Source organism: Pyrus communis, chromosome 1, assembly GCF_963583255.1.
Source record: "Pyrus communis chromosome 1, drPyrComm1.1, whole genome shotgun sequence".
Classification (NCBI taxonomy): domain Eukaryota; kingdom Viridiplantae; phylum Streptophyta; class Magnoliopsida; order Rosales; family Rosaceae; genus Pyrus; species Pyrus communis.
Genome location: NC_084803.1, coordinates 32,077,768 through 32,088,906, shown reverse-complemented (window position 1 = coordinate 32,088,906; position 11,139 = coordinate 32,077,768). Strand labels below are relative to the sequence as shown.

Here is an 11,139-nt window from a genome sequence, read left to right as displayed (position 1 = left end):
GATAAGAGACTTGACTTCAGGAAAAACAACAATTAGTGAAGAATAATCTCTTATAGTTATTACACCAATTCTAAGTCTTGTTTGAACACCCCTAAGGAAGGATAGGCAAATCTGTGATATTAGACACTGAAGGAAATATTAGAGGTAGCATGTCTTCTAACTGTTGAGAAGAATGGACATACAACATTGTGGGAAGAATAGAAAAAGTAGCAATAAAGCTGGGAGATTGAAGATGAGAATCTTGTGTAAGTGCATGTATAGTTTGTGAATCAAAATAAGTATCAACTGCTGAAGAAGATTGCAAAGTATTGAAGCTAAACTATGGATGCATAGTCACCTTAAGATTGATTATGGGAGTTTGTTGTATCTTGTCTCATGAAAAAAATTATTAAACTGAATGATAACAGGTCTTGACATGGTACTGGAAGATTGAACAAGCTCTTGAGTTAATGATCTAACATTTGATTGAATAAGAGTAAATGGAAAACAACTTTCATCATGAATGACATGTCGGGAGACTAATAGCTTTCTTGTCATAATATTATAGCACATAGCACCCTTGTAACCGAGAGAGTACCCTAAAAATACACATTGAGTAGATCTGGGTTGAAGCTTATGAGTATTATATGGCCTAAGATAAGGATAAATGGAAGAACCAAAGATCTTTAAAGAAGCTATCTCTGGTTGTTTATTAAATAGCTTTTGAAATGGAGACATCATATCAAAGACTATACTAGGCATTCGATTGATCAGGAACACTGCATGTGGAATTGAATGGTACCAAAACCTACGTGGCACATGACCAGCAGTTAATAAGGTAATACCAGTCTCCATTACATGTCTATGCTTCCTTTCCATAAGACCATTATGTTGTGGAGTGTAAGGTGAAATGTAATATACCCTTAATAGCTAGATAATCCTAAAAACCATTGCTCAGAAATTTTCCACCACCATCAGATTGTAACACTTTAATTTTAGTATAAATTGAGTCTCAACATAAGCAGAAAACTTCACAAATGCACCAAAAACCTCTGATTTATTCATTAATGGAAAGAGTTATACAAATTTGGTAGCTTCATCTACAAAACTTGATAGTTAACATATCTAATGAATTCTCAAGTTTTATAGAGTCAAACATGATGCAAAACAAACAATTCACAGAAAGGAGAATTATAACCCAGAAAAGTACTCAGATACAAATCTTGTCAGAAAACATTCCAAATCACAAACACTAACAAAGTAGATGAATCACTAGTTATCAACCTTAAGTCATCAATTTATATGAGATTCTCGGTATCGGCCTTCAAGAAATCCCAATTCATATTCAGAAATCAATCAATATCACACATCATCTTGGCATTGACCTTTATCATAGATGAATGCAAACCAAAAAAAAAAAATATGTATAGACGCTAACAAGAATTCAAAATCCGAAGAACAAACCCTAAAATTGTAGAAACAAGAAATCCCCAATTCATATTTAGAAATCAATCAATATCACACATCATCTTGGCATTGTCCTTTATCATAGATGAATGCAAACCACAAAAAAAAAAAAAACATGTATAGATGCTAAAAAGAATTCAAGATCCAAAGAACAAACCCTAAAATTGTAGAAACAAGAATTTGAAAATCGAAGATGATAGATCCAGAAAACTTCACTGAATGGAGTAGCGGAAAACCCATCCAAGAATCAACGCGCAAGCATAGTTTGCTCTCAATACCATCTTATGACACACCCCGACCAAGATCAGGGCATGCTGGCCATCACGAGGAAGTGACGTAACCATGTGCACACTGCGGAAGTTAAGAAATAATAATAAAAGTATGAATAAATAAAAACCAAGCTATACACGAAGTAAATAACATACATGTGCATGCATAAGTGTGAAAAACAATGTTCAGAGCACGGAAGACCTAGTGCAGTCCGGGAGAAACAACACTAAATAAACACACCCAAAGGTGGTCCTACACTAGTGATAATCTGTCAGATAAGCCGAGAAATCCTCTGTGGAGCCACCAAAAGTGCTAGCCAAACTAGAACCTGAAAGGGCGCAAAACAGAAAGCGTGAGTGGGCAAAAACAAAGCTTTTCAAAAATCATTTCATAAACAAAGTTCTAAATCCTCGCTGTAAAACCTGTATATTTCCCAGAAAATAGAATATATATACGTATATATAAGTCATGTCAGAAATATGCCATGTTAAATGTCTCTAAATAAAATGCAAGTATGCAGGTAATGCCAATCAATGCCATGTACTCTATCAACCAGAGTCACCTAACCTGACCTGTACGGCTGAATCAAGAGCTTAAATCTCCAACTCACTAACTACACCTGCACACGAGTCGGAACCAGCTAAAGTGGTCTGTACGACAGGACTGGGTGCAAATAAGTACGCTCAAGTACTACGATCACGTGAAGACTGGGCGAATAATCGCGGGTCACCTATGAGTTGGAACCACCTAAAGTGGTATGTACGACAGGATTGTGCACCTAAATTAGATCCAAGATGAGTGTGTGGTGTGGGAGGTGAACATCACGTGAAGGACTGTGCCCAACTCTCGGTGGGAGCAATAACACCGAGGTTGCAGGTTTTGAGCTGTCTATGCATCTCATATCACCACTAAGCATAAACATAAACCATAACTTACCTAGCACTTACCTGTTCGTTCGCAACACCAAACATATGTATATATGCAACTAATAATGCATAATTAAACGGGCAAACATAATGCATGGCATATAAACGTGTAAACGTTTCATTTCACTTTCTGGGAAAAACACAAGTATATAGGTATATACGGAAAACCAAAAGCCCACTCACTGGTACGTAAAAGGGTCGTAACCCCCTTGCCTCGAGTGACTGCACTAGTCCTAGGGATAGGTCTCACCTATATGCGAAACAACTATAAAAACATTAATTTTAAAGCACATAATCAACATTACGAAATAACTTCTCATACAATGCTCAAATGGGGTGCATGAATACACCAAGGTGATCTACTCAACCTCACGAACATCCCCATATTTTTAAAATAATTTACTGACACCTCACGCGCCCCCACGCGCCGGCCAAGGCATGGCCACACGCGCCACCCACGCGCAGACATGTGCCTGGCACACTGACGGCGTCAGTTAACGCCGTCAGGAATATTCTATTAAGTCTAACAGATTCTGTTAACGCCGTTAGGAATATTCCGTTCAAACTGACGGAATATTCCGTCATCTTCTCCTGCCAAACTTCGGCGCCGTCGCCGTCCCTGGAAAATCGGGAAAACTTCCAAACTTCGTATCTCACTCGTTTTTCACCCAAATTTCACGAAATTGGTACCAAAATGAAGCTTACAACTAGAGGAACAAATCCTTACCACTTTCAAGCACTAAAACTAACGGAATCTCGCCGGGAAAACTCCACCAAATCCGGCCAAACCTGCAACTCACGATCCGAACGTCCAAAACCTTTAAACGAACCACCCCGAGCCTCCTAAGGACCTCACCAAGTTTCCTACAAACTTGAAATTCCCAAAAACACAAGAATTAACGTGTGCATGAACAGTAACCCGGTTTACACCTCTCGGGTTCGACGTGAAAATAAAGGTTCCCTTACCTGAAATGGGTATGGTTGAACTCCTAAGGACCTCACGAGCACAAATATGTAGTTTGTTTCCTTGATCTACCATGGTTTTGAGTGATTGAGTCCTTGTCCGTACATATGGTGAAGAAAAGAGAGAAAGAAAGAGAGAGAGAGAGAGAAAGAAAGATACGGGACAGGGCAGAGAGAGAGGAATGAGTGTAGGTGTGCGTGTGGTCCAAAATCAACCAACCAAATTCCAAAAACGACCACGCAACGAAACAAACATACTAGGGGCAAAACCGTCATTTCACCCCTACTATACGAAAAGTCCGGGATGGGCTGCCACAACCTACCCACCTTAATAAAATTTCTTTTCAAAATTCATAACAACTACTCACAGCAACCACTAGCGATCAAAGAACAACCGAGGATACAAATCTCTCATCCGATCTTCAGTTTCCTAAGTAGCTTCATCCGCTGTATGATTCCTTCACAAAACTTTCACCAAATTCACTGTTTTGTTCCTTAGAACCTTTTCCTTCCAATCCAGAATCGTCACTGGTTCCTCATCATAGGTTAAATCCGGATTAATTTCCAAGGGTTGAGGAGGTATCACATGAGATAGATCCTCAACATAATGTCGAAGCATAAACATGTGAAAAACGTTATGTACTTTAGCTAACTCAGAAGGCAACTCCAGCCTGTAAGCCACCTCACCAACTCACTCAGTGATCATGTACGGTCCGATATACCTAGGACTCAACTTATCTTTCTTTCCAAACCGTACAACGCCTTTCCACGGTGAAAACTTCAGAAACACCCAATCGCCAACCTCATACACTCTGTCTGTAGCATGTCGGTCTGCTAAACTCTTTTGTTGATCCTGGGCCGCCTTCAGGTTAGACTTGATTACCTGAACATTTTGAGTAGTCTCCTCAACAATCTCCGGACCCACCAAAACTTTTTCTCCAACCTCTGACCAGCACAAGGGTGTGCGACAAGATCTACAATACAACGCCTCGAATGGTGCCATGCCGATACTCGAATGAAAGCTATTGTTGTAGGCAAATTCCATTAAATCCAATCGCTTGTGCTAAGCATCACCAAACTGTAACACCGAAAATCGCAACATATCCTCCAACGTCTGAATGGTTTTCTCTGACTGTCCGTCCGCTGAGGATGATATGCCGTACTATAAAGTAACCTCGTACCTAAAGCTCCCTGAAAAGCCACCCAAAATTTAGAAGTAAATTTTGGGTCACGATCCGAAACGATACTCACAGGAACACCATGATACTTCACGATCTTCGAGATGAACAACTCAGCTAATCGGCCTAAAGAATACTTCTCACTCACTGGAATGAAATGTGCTGACTTAGTAAGTCGATCAACAATCACCCAAATGCCGTCAAAACCATTATGCGTACGCGGGAGCTTGTACACAAAATCCATAGTAATGTTTTCCCATTTCTACTCTGGACGGGAAGGGGCTGTAACAACCTAAACGGCTTCTTCCTTTCAGCTTTAACTTGCTGGCAAATAGCACACCTACTCACATACTCAGCTATCTCCCTCTTCATACCCGGCCAATAATAAAATGGTCAAATGGTATGATACATTTTAATAGCTCCTGGATGCATAGCATAAGCTGAGATATGTTCTTCACCGAGAATTGCTTTCTTTAAATCCAAATTATTAGGCACAAACATCCTACCCTCCTGTATAAGCATGCCATCTGATTCACGAACTCTGAGGTCTTTCCTCTTCCCCTGATTCCTTGCTTGGATTATTTCTTAAGTTTCCTCATCAGCTACCTAAGCTTCAAGCACCCGATCAATTAAAATTGGCCTAACTTGAAAATTAGCAAGTAAAGCCACATCTTGATCTTCTGCCTCCAACCACACTCTTGTGGATCTTAAGTTTACCAGAAAAGGAACGCGACTAGTGTACAACGCATTGATACGGCCCTGAGACTTCTTGCTAAGTGCATCAGTTACCACATTTGCACGACCAGGGTGATAATCAATCATGCAATCATAATCACTAAGCAGTTCCAACCACCTCCGCTGACGAAGATTAAGATCCCTATGCATGAAAAGATACTGAAAACTCTTATGATCTGTAAAGATCTTGCATTTCTCTCTATAAAGGTAATGTCTCCACAACTTCAGCGCAAAAATAATGGCAGCTAACTCCAAATCATGCGTAGGGTAATTCAACTCATAAGGTTTCAATTGTCGTGAAGCATAAGCAATTACCCTACCATGCTGCATCAACACACATCCCAGACCATTCAAGGAAACATCACTATAGAGTGCCACAACAGGTGCATGAGTGAGATAATACTTCAACTGCTGAAAACTCTGCTCACAATTATCATCCCACTCAAATTTAACATATTTCCTTGTTAACCTCGTCAGTGGTAAAACAATCACAGAAAAATCCTTAACAAACCGTCGATAATACCCTACTAAACCAAGGAAACTCCTCACCTCAGTGACGGTTCGCGGTTGCTCCCACTTCTCCACATCTGCCACCTTTTGAGGATCCACCAAGATACCCTGAGCTGAAATGACGTGCCCCAAAAATGCAACTTGGTCTAACCAAAAATGGCACTTGTTAAACTTAGCATACAGTTAGTGTTCCCTCAACCTTTTCAACACCAAGGTAAAATGTCGAACATGTTCAGATTTAGATTTAGAGTACACCAGAATGTCGTCGATAAAAACAATAACAAACCTATCCAAATATGGCTGGAATACTCGATTCATCAAATCCATAAAGCAGCTGGTGCATTCGTCAATCCAAATGGCATAACTAGAAACTTGTAATGACCATAACGAGTGCTGAAAGCCGTCTTATGGACATCCTCCCTACTAATCTTCAGCTGATAGTATCCAGACCTCAAGTCAATCTTGGAGAATACACAAGCACCTCGAAGCTGATCAAACAAATCATCAATACGCGGTAATGGATAACAGTTCTTAATCGTTACCCGATTCAATTGCCAGTAATCAATACATAGCCTCAAAGTTTCGTCTTTCTTTCTCACAAATAAACTGGAGCTCCCCAAGGTGAAATACTAGGCTGAATAAAACCCTTATCCACTAATTCCTACAACTGATTCAATTCCCTCAACTCAGCAGGAGCCATACGATAGGGAGTCAAAGATATAGGATTAGTACCTAGAAGCAAATCAATGGTGAACTCCACGTCTCGGTCTGGTGGCAAACCGAGTAATTCTTCAGGGAAAACATCACGAAAATGCCTGACTACACTTACATCTTCCACACTACTAGGAGCAGCATCGTCCAACACCACATGAGCTAAGTATCCCTGGCAACCTTTCGATAACAACCTTTTCGCTCGCATAGCAGAAATAACGCCATGTCACACCCCACTCTGCTCGCCAACAAAAGTAACCACAGGTAATCCAGGACAACGGAAGGTAACTATTTTCCCGTAACAATCAATATTGGCATGATTGAAATGCAACCAATCTGTGCCCAAGATCACATAAAAGTCAACAATATCCAACGGGATAAGATTAGTTGGCATAATAACATCCTCCACCATCACTGGACATCCTGGGTACACACAATCAACAATACATCTCTCCCTTCTAGGCATAGCAAACTCTAAATCATACCCCAGAGGTGTAGGGTGAGGTTGCGTCACTTGAGCAAATGTATGAGAAATCACAGAATGTGTAGCACCACAGTCAATTAATACTCTAGCAAAATAACCAAGGATATTTAACGTACCCATAATCAAGTCTGGATTATTCTGAGCGTCCTACAGAGAGATATTGTGAATACGCCCCTGGGTCTGCTGCCGTCCACCAGGACCTCTACTCGTCTGACCACCACGACTCTGTGCATTACGCCCCTGACTAGGCTGACCAGACTGCCTTGAAGATCCCGCACTACTCGCAGCAATCTCCCTCTGCTGGAGCTGTCTTCCCTGATAGCATTGAGACCCACCTGCTGAAACTTAAGGATACGACGTATAGCCACTAGAATACTTGGGATAACCACCCTGAGAATACGGATCCTAGGGATAGGGATACTGTTCTAGGGCATAAGGAACATCATCGTCTTGATAGTAATAGGCACCACCACGACCCGTCTGCCCATAACTACCAGTACCAGGAACCTGCTGGATCGGTGCAGGTGGTGGCAAGTAAGTCTGTTGAGGCCTCTGCTGACTCTGGGGACAATCTGCAGCCCGATGTCTCATCTACCCACAAGTGAAGCAACCATCATTGCCTTGCCTGCACTCACCAAAATGTCAATTATTACACCTGTGGCAAACTGAAGCCTTACCTCTATCAGCATCACCCTGCCTCTGGCCTCTAGCACCCCCAGCAAATCTACCACCACGACCCTGACCAGTGGCAGTAAAACCACCGCTAGAAGAACTAGAACTGGTTTCACCCTGCTTAAAGATCTGGGTTTTGCGAGGTCCGAGCGATGCCTGACCCTTGCCCTTATCATCTTTCCTCTGGTTACCATATTTTTCTTCCTCCTCACTCTCACTGGGCATGTTCTCAGAATCCTCAATCCTCAACAGAATCTCATAGAACTCCTGGTTGGTGTCACAAGGGGTAGTGGTCGTCATTGAACGCCACTTCTTCTTAGTACCCAAACGGAAACGACGAAGCATCTCTACCGGATTGCCAACAAGATCCGGATGATAGCGAGACAGATCAGTAAACCTCCGATAATACTCGTTCGCCATCAACTTCCCCTATCTCAACTCAGTGAATTCCTGCTTTTTGCGATCAATATACTCAGAAGGCACAAACCTTCTCCTGAACAGCTCTCTGAATACCTCCCATTCAGTCATCTCCTCTAGGGATAAACGACGAACCTCCTGCTTCCACCAGGATGCAGAATCCTTATCCAAAAACCAAGATGTCGTCTCAACCCATTTCTCAACAGGGAGATTCCCCTGGTTATGCAAAACACGAAAGGTCTTCTCAATAAGTTCTAGCCACCGCTCTGCTCCCTCAAAGCCCTCGTGGCCCTCGAATTTATCCAGCTTCAGATTGTACATAATCTCCAGAAGAGTCCTCTGGGGAGGACGGAGCGCCGACTGAGTAGCGATGGCAATAGCTTCCCCCAGCTGAGCTACGTCGAGGAAACTAGGCTTAGCAAAGCGAAGTGGTTCCTTACGAGGCGGCATAGTTCTGACAGAAGACACCAAAACAATTAGAATACTCATAAAGTACAGGATTGCCAAACCCAGGCTCTGATACCAAACTGACATACCCCGACCGAGATCAGGGCATGTTGGCTGTCATGAGGAAGTGACGTATATGCATAGTGCGAAAGCTAAGAAATAATAATAAAAGTATGAATAAATAAAAACCAAGCTATACACGAAGTAAATAACATACATGTGCAAGTGAAAGTGTGAAAAACAATGTTCAGAGCACGGAAGACCTAGTGCAGTCCGGGAGAAACAACACTAAATAAACATAACCAAAGGTGGTCCTACACTGGTGATACTCTGTCAGATAAAGCCACCAAAAGTGCTAGCCAAACTAGAACCTAAAGGGGCGCAAAACAGAAAGCGTGAGTGGGCAAAAACAAATCTTTTCAAGAATCATTTCATAAACAAAGTTCTAACCCTTCGCCGTAAAACCTGTATACTTCCCAGAAAATAGAATATATACGTATATATAAGTCATGTCAGAAATATGCCATGTCAAATGTCTCTAAATAAAATGCAAGTACTCAGGTAATGCCAATCAATGCCATGTAATCTGTCAGCCGGAGTCACCTAATGTGACCTGTACGGCTGAATCTAGAACTTAAATCTCCAACTCACTAACTACACCTGCACACGTCGGAACCACCTAAAGTGGTATGTACGACATGACTGGGTGTAAATAAGTACGCTCAAGTGCTACGATCACGTGAAGACTGGGCGAATAATCGCGGGTCACCTACGAGTCGAAACCACCTAAAGTGGTCTGTACAACAGGACTGTGCACCTAACTTGGATCCAAGATGAGCGTGTGGTGCGGGAGGTGAACATCACGTGAAGGACTGTGCCCAACTCTGGGCGAGAGCACTAACACCGGGGGTGCATGTTATGAACTCTCTATGCATCTCATATCACCACTAAGCATAAACATAAACCATAACTTACCTATGCGTCCGCAACACCAAACATATGTATATATGCAACTAATAATGCATAATTAAACGGGAAAACATAATGCATGGCATATACACGTATAAATGTTTCATTTCACTTTTTGGGAAAAACACAAGTATATAGGTATATACAGAAAACCAAAAGCCCACTCACTGGTACGTCGAAGGGTCGTAACCTCTTTGCCTCGAGTGACTGTGCTCGTCCTCGGGATAGGTCTCACCTATATGCGAAACAACTATAAAAACTTTAATTTTAAAGCACATAACCAACATTACGAAATAACTTCTCATACAATGCTCAAATGGGGTGCATGAATACACCAAGGTGATCTACTCAACCTCACGAACATCCCCATATTTTTAAAATAATTTGCTGACACCGCACACGCCCCCACAAGCTGGCCAAGGCACGGCCACACGTGCCGCCCACACGCAGGCACGTGCCTGGCACACTGACGGCGTCAGTTAACACCGTCAGGAATATTCCATTAAGTCTAACAGATTCTGTTAACGCTGTTAGGAATATTCCTCCCAAACTGACGGAATATTCCGTCATCTTCTCCGGCCAAACTCTGGCGCCGTCGCCTTCGTGGGAAAAACCGGGAAAACTTCCAAACTTCGTATCTCACTCATTTTTCACCCAAATTTCACGAAATTGGTACCAAAATGAAGCTTACAACTAGAGGAACAAATCCTTACCACTTTCAAGCACTAAAACTAACGGAATCTCACCGGGAAAACTCCACCAAATCCGGCCAAACCTGCAACTCACGATCCTGACGTCCAAAACCTTCAAACGAACCACCCCGAGCCTCCTAAGGACCTCACCAAGCTTCCTACAAACCTGAAATTCCCAAAAACACAAGAATTAACGTGTGCATGAAAAGTACCCCGATTTACAGCTCTCGGGTTCGACGTGAAAATGAAGGTTCCCTTACTTGAAATGGCTATGGTTGAACTCCTAAGGACCTCATGAGCACAAATATGTAGTTTGTTTCCTCGATCTACCACGGTTTCGAGTGACTGGGTCCTTGTCCGTACATATGGTGAAGAAAAGAGATAAAGAGAGAGACAAAGAGACAGATATGGGACAGGGCAGAAAGAGAGGAATGAGTGTGGGTGTGTGTGTGGTCCAAAATTAACCAACCAAATTCTAAAAACGACCACACAACGAAACAAACATACTAGGGGCAAAACCGTCATTTCATCCCTACTATACGAAAAGTCCGGAATGGGCTATCACATCTTAACTATCTTATATGAATTGCATAAACTATGAATGTAAGGAAGATGAATATCAAGAACAATCTTGTATTAGAAGAAATGACTTTGTTGTATTTCATAGAGAGATAATATTTTGTTTATAACAAACTAACCGACTGCAAATGAAAGAGGGA

At 41.9% G+C, this 11,139-nt stretch overlaps 1 protein-coding gene across 1 annotated transcript; it reads right to left on the bottom strand.

The window, feature by feature from the left end:
• Positions 1-4,296: 4,296 nt before the first annotated feature.
• LOC137725865 (uncharacterized) lies at positions 4,297-5,027 on the bottom strand. The gene is made up of 2 exons (XM_068464691.1): positions 4,857-5,027; positions 4,297-4,668 (listed from the first exon to the last, which is right to left on the bottom strand). The coding sequence occupies exons 1-2, from the start codon at positions 5,025-5,027 to the stop codon at positions 4,297-4,299; spliced, it is 543 nt and encodes a 180-aa protein (XP_068320792.1).
• Positions 5,028-11,139: the final 6,112 nt, after the last annotated feature.